Source organism: Microtus ochrogaster, chromosome 1 (genome assembly GCF_000317375.1).
Source record: "Microtus ochrogaster isolate Prairie Vole_2 chromosome 1, MicOch1.0, whole genome shotgun sequence".
Classification (NCBI taxonomy): domain Eukaryota; kingdom Metazoa; phylum Chordata; class Mammalia; order Rodentia; family Cricetidae; genus Microtus; species Microtus ochrogaster.
This window is the reverse complement of record NC_022009.1, coordinates 16,967,975-16,982,167: the sequence shown is the minus strand read 5'-3', so window position 1 is coordinate 16,982,167 and position 14,193 is coordinate 16,967,975. Positions and strand designations below refer to the sequence as shown.

General features: G+C 44.3%; 2 protein-coding genes and 1 long non-coding RNA gene across 3 annotated transcripts in view; 2 read left to right on the top strand and 1 right to left on the bottom strand.

Annotated features, from left to right (window-relative positions):
- Positions 1 to 2,775, top strand: part of Rdh11 (retinol dehydrogenase 11) — a 15,481-nt gene extending 12,706 nt beyond the window's left edge. The window contains exon 7 of the mRNA XM_005343261.3: positions 1,349 to 2,775. Coding sequence (XP_005343318.1) covers positions 1,349 to 1,454 — 106 coding nt within the window. The 3' untranslated portion in view covers positions 1,455 to 2,775. The remainder of the gene's footprint in view (positions 1 to 1,348) is intronic.
- On the bottom strand, positions 2,191 to 4,716 carry LOC113456198. The gene is made up of 3 exons (XR_003377043.1): positions 4,541 to 4,716; positions 3,488 to 3,585; positions 2,191 to 2,269 (listed from the first exon to the last, which is right to left on the bottom strand). It is a non-coding gene; the product is annotated as an uncharacterized LOC113456198 (long non-coding RNA).
- An 88-nt stretch (positions 4,717 to 4,804) lies between these two features.
- The window catches only part of Vti1b (vesicle transport through interaction with t-SNAREs 1B), a 14,723-nt gene continuing 5,334 nt past the window's right edge, over positions 4,805 to 14,193 (top strand). The window contains exons 1-3 of the mRNA XM_005343259.3: positions 4,805 to 5,209; positions 11,892 to 11,950; positions 13,187 to 13,378. Coding sequence (XP_005343316.1) covers positions 5,095 to 5,209; positions 11,892 to 11,950; positions 13,187 to 13,378 — 366 coding nt within the window. The 5' untranslated portion in view covers positions 4,805 to 5,094. The remainder of the gene's footprint in view (positions 5,210 to 11,891; positions 11,951 to 13,186; positions 13,379 to 14,193) is intronic.

Genomic DNA, 14,193 nt, shown 5'->3' with positions numbered 1-14,193 from the left:
AATTCTCTAGGTGGTACAGAATTTGGATACCTGTCCTGCAGAATATGTCAATGCCAAGAAGGCATATGAATACCTTTTTGTGGTTGGACTGTGTCCCTAACACAACAGTGTTGAGAATCTGAACCATCAAGATTGGTATTACTGCCATTATTACAGAGTGGTTTGATATTATGAAAGTGGCTTCCTCTCACTCACTCTCTTTTATGCTTTTTGTTCTTCTCCTCCCTCCCCAGGTCCCCTTGTGACAGGGCTTCAAGCATGCCAGGCAGTGCTCAACCACTGAGCTAGTTCTAGTTCCCTGTTAGCAGAGTTTTCCCAGCCCTTGAGACACTTCCAAATTACCACATAGAGACATATTAATTGTAAATGCTTGACCAATAGCTCAGGCTTATCACTAATGCTTACATGTTGCTAATCCGTATTCCTTAATTATGCTCTGCCACATGGCAGTACCATTATTAGCATAGCACATTCATCTCCTGCTCCCTCTGTGTCTGGCTGGTGACTCCTCCTGACTCTGCCCTTCTCCTTCCCAGCATTCTCAATTTGGCTCTCCTGCCTAACTTTATTCTGTTCGGCTATTGGCCAGTCAGCTTCTTTATTAAATCAACCACAGCAACACATCTTCACAGTGTATAAAAGGATTTCTCCACAGCTGTTCCCCATGTAGCATTACATTACTCATGTAATGATGCCTTCTGCAGCCAATGTGAATAGCTGGACCGTAGTTCCTGCACACTGTCCTAGGCCTTGAAGGATAGACTTTGTGGCCTCATTTGAAGTAGATGGAGCTGTCCAGGTGTCAGGGAGGCACTGATCACATTGTAAAACAGACAAAGCATTCAGAGATGGTATAAGGAGAAGATAGAAATATTTTCTTAGGGGAAAGACTGGAGAATAGATTGGATGTGGTGGCATATGCTATAATCCCAGCATTTCAGGGGAGGGCACAAGTCAAAAAGGATCATGAGTTTGTAGCCAGGCTGGGCCACAGAACAAGTGTTCCAGGCCAGCCAGGACCACATAGAGAGGCCAACAAACAGAAGGATCAGAGAATGAATGGGGCAGGACTGTCCTTGTGAAGTATTGGGGGGCCTGTGAACACTAGATTGTTTTTCTCTCATGTTCTTTATACTAGGCAAAAAGCAAATTCTGATCATTTTTAATTTTTTGTTTTTTTGAGACAGGATTTCTTTGTGTAGCCCTGGCTGTCCTGTAACTAGCTCTGTAGACTAGAACTCAGAGATCCACCTGCCTCTGCCTCCTGAGTGCTGGGAATAAAGACATGTGCCACCATCAACCACAAATTCCATTCTTAACCTTCTGTTCAAATCTGTTTCCCTTCCAGTGATTGCCAGTTGGCATGGGTTTCTGGCCAAGCTCGTAATAAGACAATAGCCAGGCGGCTGTGGGATGTCAGCTGTGACCTGCTGGGCCTCCCTATGGACTGGTAAGTGGTAGTTTGGACTCAAAAGGTTGGAAGAAATGATGATTGTCCTTCAAAGTGGCCAAAAGCTTAAGCACAAAGAGCAGAACTTCGAGTCTTGCCTGCTTGGCATCCATCCAGTTAAATCCCAGTACACTGCCAGGTTCCTCTAAATATCTTGAGTTTGAATGGACTTACTTTGTTCCTGATCCTGCCAACATTTCTAGTGGTTTCACAGACTAAGATAGAGGACCCTTATATGACCTACGCAGTTCCTGTTTTCCTTTGGAAACTATTCTTCAGAGAATGGAAGCCCTAGAAGGATGGTGCATGGCAGTGCAGATTAGATGTAGCTCCTCCCAACCAACCAATCAACCAACTAACCAACCTCTCCTTCAAGAGCTTCATTGCAACCTCAGCTGAACCCCAGGAGTCCAGTGACCTGGCCCAACAGCAGGCCTTTGTGGCCCCAATGATGGGATACTTAAGAGGAATGTCTTCAGTCAATCTGGCAGTCTGAACATTTGCTCATGAAATACTTTCCCATGTCCAGACCACAGGCGAGCTTTCTTCTCTAAGAAGTTTGTGGATTTAATGGGCAGAAATAAAAGTAAAGCTAAACTGTCATTTCCTACTGTTACTCAGCCCAGTAAGGAGGTCATGAAGCCTTATGAGAAGCTGGCTTCAGCTACTGACCCCCAGACCCATGGAGGCCTCTGTTTTGTGCCGTTGTTTCTCCTAGGCAATGAGAAAAGGAAAGACCTTTTCCTCGTCACTGTTGATCCTTGTGCATCTTCCTGTGTGTTCATGAAGTTGAGAGTGTTTCCACACAATTCATGGCAGCTACAAAGGAAAAGTCCTAAATCAGTATAGTTTAGACAATTACCAGAGTGGAGCAAACCCAGGTGGAGTCTTTGCTATTAATGAGTACGGCTGCAAAGAGAGGGAGCCGCTGTGCATGAAGTAATTGGTCACGGAGAAGCACAGGTGCGGCAGGGAACAGTGTTAGAAAAAGAAAATCCTGGGAGGGAATACATGATAGGAAGGGATCAGTTGAGAATGTAAAACCATGCCCGGCGGTGGTGGCACACGCCTTTAATCCCAGCACTTGAGAGGCAGGGGCAGGCAGATCTCTGTGAGTTCGAAGATAGCCTGGTCTATAGAGCTTATTCCAGGACAGCTAGGGCTGTTATACAGAGAAACCCTGTCTCAGAACAAAAGAAGAAAAAGAAAAAAATGAAAAAAAAAAAAACTAAACCACAACTGAAAAATAGCAATAGACACCTATAGAAAGCCACACTTTTGAACTCTGTGTGTGTGTGTGTGTGTGTGTGTGTGTGTGTGTGTGTGTGTAGAAAAAGTCCAAAGCACGAAAGTGAAAAATTAACATGTCTTTATTTAGAAAATTTATTCTAAGGTCTGACACTGGTAATCACAGTTAATTTTATAATCTTTCTCTTACATTAGCTTAACAACATTAAGATGTCAATTGGGGGTGGGGAGACGGGATGGCTTAGCACTGGCTGCTGTTCCAGAGGACCTACATGGCAGCTCACAACCATCTAGAACCTCAGTTCTAGAGGATCCAACACCCTCGTCTACCTCCGTGGGCACTGGGCAAATATGGTCTACGACAGATGCACATGCAGGCGCCTATACAGAAGTCATCTTGTGTGAAAGACCACAATCTTTAACGTCTAATATTTGTAAATTAAGAATTCTGGTGGGCTTGTTCTGACCATTAAAATATATACTTAAAAATGAGTTTATGGGGAAATTGGAGAACTTTTGATAATACAGTGAATAACTGAATTAATATTTTACTTAATTTATATTCTACTATCAATGAAAATAAAGGTTCTTTTAAATTATGTTTGTAGTTCTAGATGATAACTATAAGAATAAAACAAAAATTTAATTGTAATCTAAAGAAAACTTATTATAGTTATGCAGCTATTTCCGCCCTAAAGGATCACGTGTCCCAGAGACATTACAGTACAACAGCAAGTCACATGCCATTCATTTGGGTTGTGATCATCAAATTATCTATTTCCTACTTACCTATTATGCCACCTTCCAAAGGTCACTGTTTCCACAGCTCTTGGTCATAGCAGATTCTCCTTGTTTGTTTCTATGATGGAGAAATAGAAGGCTTGGGGCTGAAGAGATGGTACAGCTGTTAGGATCACATGACTCTTACATGCAAGACAGGCAGCTCCCAACCACCTGTAACTCCAGCTCCAGGGGATCCAACCCCCTCTTCTGGGCTCCACAGGCAGCACATTTACACTCATGCATGTTTTAATTTTATTTTCTCTGGGTAGCCCTGGCTGTCCTAGAACTCACTCTGTAGACCAGGCTGTACTTGAACTCAGTGATCCACCTGCCTCTGCCTCCCAAGTGCTGGGATTAAAAGCGTGCGACACTACTTTTGGTCTATCAAAACTTTGCACCACCACTAACAACCTCAGACTTTGTCATCTCTGCACAACACATATTACATTTTATTAAATTCAGTGATTAATGAATTCAAGCAAGCAAAAACCACGGCCTCAAAGATAAAAATAACCCAAACATTACCTGCTCCCCTACACACCTTGGAAAATGGAATGTAGGGCTTGCTTATGCTAGAGAAGCATTGTACTCCCCGGTTACATCAGCAGCCCATATATATCTTTCCATGTATAAACACTGAACTCTCACGCAAACTTCTGAGAGCAGGCTCTTTGTGCAAACCACGTCAGCAGTATACATAGAAACAAATACCCATGGAAGGCCAGGAAGGACTTCATGATTGTTGATATAATTTACTTAATGGTAGATAAGACACGGCTACACGGGTCTGTCTTCCACACCAGATCATAAATTACCCAAGGGCAGAGATAAAAATCTATTTTTTCAATATATGACTTGGTCTTTGCGCAATATCTATGCTTAACCTGCTGTGAGAACCCAGGCCAGCCTAATGAACTTAGACTGGCTCAGCCCCTAGAAGCTGAGTGTATTTTGGTATCACACAGCCTAGTTTCCGCTTCTGAAAGCACGTGACCCTGTCCACTTAAAGTCCCCCAATAATAGTGTTTTCCATTCGAGGGCAGGCAGGACTCTGCTCACCTATCTATCTAGGGCTAAGAGTGAACATTTAGCCGAAGTAGTGGCAGAACAAATTGCAGTGATAGCGAGGATGATGTAGAGGCTCCAGTGCTTTCCAGTCACTGCGCAACAGGACTGGCCTCCCACGCCCCTGCACAGTGGAACCTCACTCAACTACAACCCCCAGCATGCACTGCAGGGCCGGTGGGCCCGGATGAGGCGGCCGAGGCGCCCGTCCCGCGGGCTTCCTCGGGCTCTTCGCCTGGAACCTCCCCAGCCCGACTGGCTGTCTCCACGTCGGAGAGAGCTGCTCGTCCCCGCCGTGGCGCCGCGCCCCTGGAGTAGTCAGGGGACGTCCCCACCCCGGCTTTCCGTCAGGCTTTGGTGCCCGGCGCCCGTGCGGTGACAGCAAGGGCAGGGCATCCTGCTCGAAGGACCCCGGAAGCGCCTGGTTCCGGGCGGCCCAGGTGCGGCTGTCGCGATGATGGCTTCGGGACCGGGCAGCTGATCGCTGAGGAGGGAGTGGGCCCTGCGCCCGGAGTCTCAGAGGCCGACGCTCACGTGCAGCTTGCACCATGGCCACCTCGGCCGCCTCCTCCGAGCATTTCGAGAAGCTGCACGAGATCTTCCGCGGCCTCCTGGAAGACCTACGAGGGGTGCCCGAGCGACTGCTGGGGACCGCAGGGACCGGTGAGGCTGGGGCGGGGCCAGACCAGTAGAACTCCGCCCGGTGCGGTCCTCCCAGATGTGGACCCCGGGCTCCCCGCTTCCCATTCGGGCACGCCCCCTGCTGTCGTCCTGCCCCCGACGCCCGGGGACTCCTGCAGCCACTTGGCCTGACGGGGCGTGCAAAGGGATAGACATTAGGGTGTCGTCTCCTAGAGATCTTTTCTTGTCCTAGAGCCTCAAATTCTTAGTTATCTGCCTCTCCCCGGGGCATAGGAGGTTAAGTCTGCGGTCCTGTGTTTCAGTAAGACGACTTTTTAAAATAGTGAGATTAGGGGTTGGGGATGTAAGAGTTTGGTCGTTTAGTAGGCAATGAAAAGTTTTAAATAATTCTAAACATAGAGTTTAGTTTATGGGTGAGACAGGCGGGAGGTGAGGGAAGTCACACAGCCACACTGAAGAGGAACTTGACTGTGTCCCATCAAGACTTTTGGATGTCGTAGGGGAAATCCGCAAGGAAGCTAAGCAGCTGAGTAATGTGGATTTCATTTTCGAAGCAAGGCTGCGGTAGCTGGCTAGAGGATGTGAGACGGGATGGATATGAGACTGTGTTAGGAGCTTCCGTGGCAGTTGATTGGGTAAGCGTGGGACTCTGGAGAGTGAGCCCTTAAATCCAACAGGTGGTTCTGAGGCAGATTTATGAGACTGGTGGATAAGAGTAGGAAGATTGACGTTTCCGTGTTTTCTCACGTGATCGTTGAGTGGAGGAACTTAAATATAAGGAGCAGTTTCGTTTGAGTTTTAGATGGGACTGTCTACCTGTAGAGTGTATTCTGTACCTAGCCTGACAAAATATTTTTCTGCCATTAAAACCATTATGAAGAATTTATTAATATAGTAAATGTAAAAACCAAGAATTTGCCAGTGGCAAATACTTTTAACCCCAGCACTTGGGCTGTAGAAACAGGAGAATCTGTGGGAGTTACCTAGTTACAAAGAGAGTTCTAGACTGGATTTTATATACATTATGTGGTGAGTGGGGGCAGGTGGAGGAAGAGAGAAAGGCTGGCTTCAGACTGGCTACCTTGCAAGTTATTTTAGCCAAACTAGTTTCCTCTAAAAATAAAACATAGCATCTAACTTCCTGGGATTTTTGTGAGAGGGTAAATGACTTAATGTATGTAATACCACCTGGTAGTAGTGAGAGCTACTAGCTATTATTAATATCTGGGAATTTGCTCTTTTTATTTACATTTATTAGCTCTGTATACAGCTATTCTTAGGATGCTCTTTTTTGTTGTTTGGTTTTGATTTTTGCTTTGCTTGTTTCTCCGTGTAGCCCTGGCTGACCTGGAACTCCATCTATAGACCAGGCTGGCCTTGAACTCATAAAAACCTGCCTGCGTGCTGAGATTGAAGGTGTGCACCACTACTCCTGGTCTCGGAACACTTACTTTCTAATGTACTCAGCACTTTTACACATTTATGATGTAGCATATTGTTTGTCTCTCTGTGACTAGAAAAGGAGTTTGGAAGCACCGGGAACTTGTTAGATGCACATGCTCAGGCCCCACCTCCTGAACAGATCAGTAACTGTCTTAACTGCGCTCGAAGGATTTCTGGTGCTGGCTTAAGTTTGAACTATGAACTAGAAATGAAATAGCATTTTGTTCTGTTCTGTGTGTATCATAAACTCCCAGGAGTAGTGCCCAGCACATCCTAACCTGAGTGTGGCGGTGCATACTTAGGAGGCAGTTCAAGGCCAATCTGGGGTACAGTGAGACCCTGTCTTAAAAAAAAAAAAAAAAGAATTACATATATATTTGTTAAATTACTGCAAAAATCATTTTGGGTTGTTATGGGTACTATGAGGTCTTAGAAGAAAATAGCTGAGTAAACAGAATAATTTTATTTCTATTTTTCACATTTTCATTACTCTTCATATTGATATGTACACCTATTAAAACAACCGAAGCAAGAGATGCTTATTTCCCCAAAGCATAGTCTGTATTCGCTCTTGGCCTTGAAGGATAGCTGTCACTGTGTGTCCTAGTTCAGGAAGGTTTTATGGCAGTGACGGTCTTACCATGTATGATAATCACTGATCTCTTTATCCCACTCATCACCCACACTGCCCTCTGCAGTCACTATTGCTGCACTGCACTTACAAATGCAACAGATGCAGAGAGTACCTTGTTAGTCTACAGATAGAACCCGTAGGCCACAGCAGTGTCACACTAGTGTGCTCGAAGCAAATGGTCTTGATGAAACTGAAGGTTTTCACTAATGAGCCAGTATATAAGGAGAGGGTGACAACCTTCATAGTGCATCAACTTGAGCCTTTTCTAGCTGTTTTCAAAGCCTGTTTCCATTTAATTCCAGAATATGATGCTAACCCCTTTATCAAATGAAGCAGTTGACCCTCCCCCTTCACTCATATCTGACAGATGAGGTAGATGCAATTGCTTCCAGTGGCTCACTCTTGGTTTGGGGGCCCATCCTTCCCACTATACAATTCTGCTTTGTGGTTGATTTTAGCATGGATTCCAGCTCCCTAAAAGAGTAAGAGATTTTTTTGTTTTTGTTTTTAGAATATTTTATTGGTTGTTAAAGGATGTATGCTCTAACGTCCTTCAGTTCTACACAGCCATATACCGAAGGATTGGATTCCATGTCAAGAGACTCGCTTCTTAAAGCCAATGTCACCACATACATATTCCTTTGGCCTTAGGTGCTGGAGACCTACTTTGGTGGGGGTTCAGGTTCCAAAGTGAATGTGTGGAGTTGGGGGGCAGGGAGACGAGGAAACAGACACACCTGACGCTGGCCTTTAATTGAGAAAATATTACACCTTTTTTACTGTATAGTTGCACATAGGATTGAGTGGGAAACCAGGGGCTTATGAGCTGGGGTGTGGCTTGAGATCAGGGGTTGTTGAGGAATCTAGCACTGATCTTGACAATAGGCACCAGTCATCTGTTAGAGAAGGGCCATAAGTTCCACTTGCCAGGGATAAGAAGAATAAACTGCATTGTCAAGCAGGGACTTTCCTAAGCTCCCAAGGGAATGGAGACCCTTAGCCAAATGCCTGACCATGGATGGGAAAAGGACTTCTGGGGAGCAAACATACTACTACAGTTTCTTAGTCTTACTATATGGGCCTGTTCCCCTCATAATGCTCCCAGAAGGGACGGTCCTGATGTCTTAACTCTTTTCCCATTATACTGTACCATTCTGATTTCTCTGTATTAACTGAACTCTCGCCGTTAATGGCCTCAGGCTCCGGATCTGAGTTGTAGGCTTTTCTTCTTTGGGATCAGGCGCCTAATAATTCTCTTAACTTTCCTGTTCTTGGTGTAATTAGGAGAGCACAATGGAATTCCTGGTTCTGCAGTGGCGGGGATTTCTTTCCAAAGAATTTTTGTTTGGAGAGACTACCATTGTACACATTTTTATCCTTTACAAAATTTCCCAGTAGTGAGAATCATTAAAAATAAAAATAAAAAGGTGCTGAAGAAGTGTGATCTGCAGTGCTGAAATACTGGAACTTCGTCAAGCAGCAGAGACCACCGTGTGGTCCATGCCACTTAGGGAACATGGCTGTCCAGGTTCTAGTTTCTGAGGTTGTAAAATGGAGTTGGTAATCTCTAAATTCATCCTAGCTGTAATGTTGACTGGTGGGTAAGACTAAAGCATAAGAAAGCAGCTAGTGGCCGCTCAGCTGAATAGACAAGCCTCTTTTGACTTCTGAATTTTGCTTTTCCAGCATCTATTTTTCACAGATTTTTTCCATCCTAACAGGCTTTGGTGGAGATCAAGGGGCAGCACTAGCATGTCTAAATCATGGTGAGGGTGTTAGGGCTTCCGGCATCACAAGATTGATTCCTGACTACCTTGCTGTGAATGGCACAGCTCCCGTAGTCATGCAGCTTGACATAGAGCTTGGGAAGCACATAATTGTCCATTGTTTCCTGTTGCTGTCCCCAATGGCAGGCAGCAGCCTTTACAGTGTTCTGAACCTCTTGGTGGCGTTGTCCTTGGGCACGCACCTGTCACAGTTCATACAGTGCATTGCCTGTGCGTGACTGTGGTCCTTTTTGGTAATCTTGGAGCCAAGACTGGAAAGAGCTTTTCTAGCTTCTTCACCAAAAGGAATGGTTTCTTTCTTATGCCTTCTCTTTGTTTTAAATCTAGGACTCCATAAAGGAGCTCAAACATGAAGTTCTGTTTTGAAAGGTAATACATTACCTAGAAGAATAGTATATAGTTGTAGGGCACTCGTAATAGGACGCTTGGGTTTTATAAGGTCAGGCAGAATAACAGCTCCATCCAGAACGAGTGAAGATACCAGTGACACAGAATTGGTAAAAGCATTCCCCTCATCAAATGCTACCTCTCCCTGCCACTGTCACTTTCTTGAGTTATTCTAGAATTTGCCTCAAGTAAATGAATAACAAAGAGTGGCACAGTTATAGAAAGATCCAAGCTAGGGAAGCAATATAGGTATGTATACAATACTGTGCTGTGCGCTTTCTAGCGTGGGTCACGAAGAGGGTGTGCTTGAGTTTGGAGATAGGCTTTGTCATAGTAGTAGTGACACTTGGCTTTTTGGGGGCACGTTATTACATTAGAGTGCTTTACTGCTCTGTGCAAGTGACCATTCTTGGTTGCAAGTATTTTTCATTATTGGTGGCTTAGAACACACCCCTCAGGAACAGTGAAAGGGCTAAACTTTTCCCCATTTGTATTGTTTTTTTTTAAAGATTTATTTATTTATTAAGTATACAACATTCTGCTTCCATGTATGCCCGCACACCAGAGGAGGGTGCCAGATCTCATTACAGATGGTTGTCAGCCACCATGTGTTTGCTGGGAATCGAACTCAGGACCTCTGGAAGAGCAGCCAGTGCTCTTAACCACTGAGCCATCTCTCCAGCCCCCCCCCCCCATTTGTATTGTTTTTTAAGTAATGGGTCATTGGGCTTTGTTTATTTTGTTTGGGGTTTTTGTTTTGTGAGTAGTATGTAGGCTAGTTTGCTGGGAGTGCCTTGTGTATGTTAAGGGAGTGTCAATCAGCAGTGGGTAGGCATAGTAAATGGGGAGTTGGGAGGTGGTGGCAAGAGGTCATGCTTGACTACTGAGGAAGTGGTGAGTTTTGAACTATATGAGACCCTGTTTCAAAAGAGAAAAAATGAAGCCCGGCGGTGGTGGCGCATGCCTTTAATCCCAGTACTTGTGAAGCAGAGACAGGCAGATCTCTGTGAGTTCGAGGCCAGCCTGGTCTACAAGAGCTAGTTCCAGGACAGGCTCCAAAGCTACAGAGAAACTCTATCTTGAAAAAAAAAATTGAGTTCAGAAACTATTTTAAGTTATAATAACTTTGTAATAAGTAGATCATGTATAGGTTTCCTCATGTAGCTCATTCAGGTGAACGATTTTGGTTTTTATTTTTGTTTTTGTTTGTTTTTAAGCTCTGGAACTCACTTCGTAGACCATACTGGCCTCAAACTCAGAGATCCACCAGCCTCTGCATGGTATTAAAGGTGTAAGCCACCACACCTAGTGGATGCATACATTGTTAGAAATTCAAATTCTTCTCAAATAAAACTGATTGCTTCTTGTTAGCTATGAAGGGATGATCTGCTTCCCTGTTTTATAGCCACAGAAATGAAGAAAATTAACCATGCTTTCATGTTAAGGCAGGTCCTATGCTGGTTCCCAACCGAATTCCCCTGACTAATCAGGGCTCTCCCCACTACAAAGGTTTACCAGGTGACAGCATTCCAAGTACCTCAGTCATTTTTACTCTGCTAGGTGCCATTTTTAGTTATTGAGACATTCTTCCTTTATCAATGTATTCATGTAAAATATGTGTCTAATACAGTTAGCTTTAAAGGAAATGTATATTTTAAGTGGAAAATCTTCATATTATAATCAGAAGAAACATAGTAAAGGTGAAATAATATGCATTTAGATATTATTACTCTGAAGCAAGCTTGTTCTCTTATTGCTAAAAGGGAAGATCAGTAGTTTCTGTTAAAGACAAAACAGCAGGAGTGGTTGTACTCACCTATAACTCTAGCATTTGGGAGACTAAGCCAGGAGGATTAAAAGTTGAAGGCAGCCTGGCCAACATAGGGAGAGCCCGCTTAAGCAAATAAGCAAACAAATGTGTGCAGCAATTTGGCAGACACGTGAAGGGCTGAGAAAGGAATGGCAGTCTCATGCTCAAGTCATTGTCCATGCCACCACGGGTGCGAGAGATGCATCACACTATGAGCAGAGGGGGTGAATTTTGAGTTTGTTTTTGCAGAATAGTGGTGGTTACAGACTCACTTTGGAAACCCAGTGTTGGTAGACATTCCTATTGATGCGAGAGTGCCTGCCCTCCATGAGGGTGGGAGGAGAAAAGGTTAGACGAGATTATTAATTTAAACCTGTAATAGGATGCTGTTGGCTTTAGAACCACATAATTGTTAGGCTAGACTTTGTCCTCAGCAGAAATATTTCCCTGGGTACTAAATGCCAGTGCAGTAGGCATTCTTCAGGTACAGTGAGATGAGAGCAAGTCTCTAAGCCTCTAGGGGGTTAAGTGTTGCCACCCCCACCCAGGGACAAATGGGAAGTTTATTCTAAGCAGTGGGAATGGCCTCTACAAATGCACAGAAGCAGTAATAAACGTTTGGAATGCACTTGTCTTTTCTAGAAGAGAAGAAGAAGCTGGTCAGAGATTTTGATGAAAAACAACAGGAAGCAAATGAAACGGTGAGGACAGGAGCAAGTCCTTGTTTCTTGTACTTGGTTTTGGTCTGTTCTGTAAATACTATGACTTCTTAACAGGTAACCTTTTCCTGTCTACTCATCTTGATTTGGACTGTTTGTAACTCTTAGGTTCTCTTTTGTTATTGTATAAAATACTCTGACAAAAGCACATTAAAGGAGAGGTTTGTCTGGCTCACAGTGCAGCGCTCCAGTCCTCTGTTGTAGACAGGTGAGGCAGCAGACCCTGGAGCAGCTGGTCACATCACAGAGCACGATGTAAATGCATGCTACTGCTCAGCTCTTTCTCCATGCAGTCCAGGATCCTGGGTAGGGGATGGTGCCACCCACAATGGTCAGTCCTTCGCATCCTTGAGTAATGCAATCAAAATCATCCCAGAGGCTGCCCTTGATAACAGGTGTATCCAGAAATTTGTCCCCTAGGTGATTCTAGATCCTGCCAAGTTAACACCACTATCAACACTTAATAAATGAGGCTGACTGGTGGGAATGGGTGTGAAGGTGGCTTAACACAAATAGGTAAAGTTTGAAGATTTCTGAAGTACAAGCATTTGATGATGCATTCCTGATATGAATAATAGGGCATTCCCATGCCTTTCGTGAAGCTGCCCACTATGATCAGTAACTGACCTTTGTTAAACTTATTAGCACAGATGTATACTTCATGGGTCCTGTGTGTTATTTACAGTGTTAGGTATAGAGCCTAAGTCCTTACACGTACAGTGTTGGTAGGTAGGCACTCTACCATGGGTGCATTCATCACATCCTTAGCTTGTGGTGGAAGTTCACGTGTATATTTAGGTGCGCATTCATGTGATCTCATTCTTCAGGCTCCATCCACTTTGCAGTTTTCTTTATTCTTTATTGAAACAGGTTCTCTCACTGGCCTGGAACTTGCTAAGTAGACTATACTGGGCTACACTGGCCAGCACTGGGAGTATAAGTACATACTACCATCCCCCACTTTATTTACATAGGTTCTGAGGATTTAATTTAGGTCTTCATCTTTGCAAAGCAAGCACTTTATTGTCTTTCCAGCCCCATAACATACTTCCTTGAGTGTCTACTAGAAACTCCTTCAGGTACTTACAGTGAGCATGGCGTTTGGCCCTGCCACAAAATAGAGTTGCTATTTTGGTAGCCTGTGGTAAAGTTTAAACTAGCGTATGCCCAGGTTAGGGAGAAACCAGGCTGTCTACTTACTCCTCTCTGCCTTCCTAGTTGGCAGAAATGGAGGAAGAACTACGGTATGCACCCCTGACTTTCCGTAATCCCATGATGTCTAAACTTCGAAACTACCGCAAGGACCTTGCTAAACTCCATCGCGAGGTGAGAAGCACACCTTTGACAGCCACACCTGGAGGCCGAGGAGATGCGAAGTATGGTGCATATGCCTTAGAGAATGAGCATTTGGTAAGTGGTAAGTGCTTAGTAAGAGTGAGCAGTGGTAGCTGCTCCTCCCTTAAGAACTAGATGGGCAACAGTTACGGCAGCGCATGCTGGAGGCTTTGTTTTCCTGCTCTTGGCCTCTTTCCCACATCTACTCCCACTCTCCCCTTTGGAACCGGCTCTTTTTAATTCAGGTCTTCCAAGGTTTGTGTGCATACATGTGATACAGATAAAGAACAGTACTTTGTTTTTTAGCAAACCTAGAAATTCTTCCTGGCTAGATTCTATCTTGACCTATTGATTCCTTTTCTTCTTGAATTTTTCTTAAGAAACAAGTTTGAAATGGATGCATGTGAGTACACCTGTGAAGGCAGGCTGAAAAAAGGCAAATAGAATTTGTTGAAACAGAAGTTGTAAAAATTGCTCTGGTCATTTGCTACTTTCCCCTCAAAAACGGGGGTTAAAAAGGTCTAACACTTGTTTTACATTTATTAATTTCAGAACTTGTAAGTTTTCTTGCAAGGGGATTCTTATTGTTGCCCAGACTTGGCTCAGATGCCCAGTTGAGCCTCCTGACTGCATTCTGAGTAGCTAGAGACCATACAGCCTTTGCCACCCTTCCCAAGTCCATAAGTCATTGTAGATAATACATGTTACCTTCAGTAGGGCTATTCCATGTCTGTCTGAGGTTGATTTATTTGACGCTGTCTTTTCTTGCTTTCTTTAGTCTAATCATTTAAAACTGTATATTTTGCCGGGCGGTGGTGGCACACGCCTTTAATCCCAGCACTTGGGAGGCAGAGGCAGGTGGATCTCTGTGAGTTCGAGACCAGCCTGGT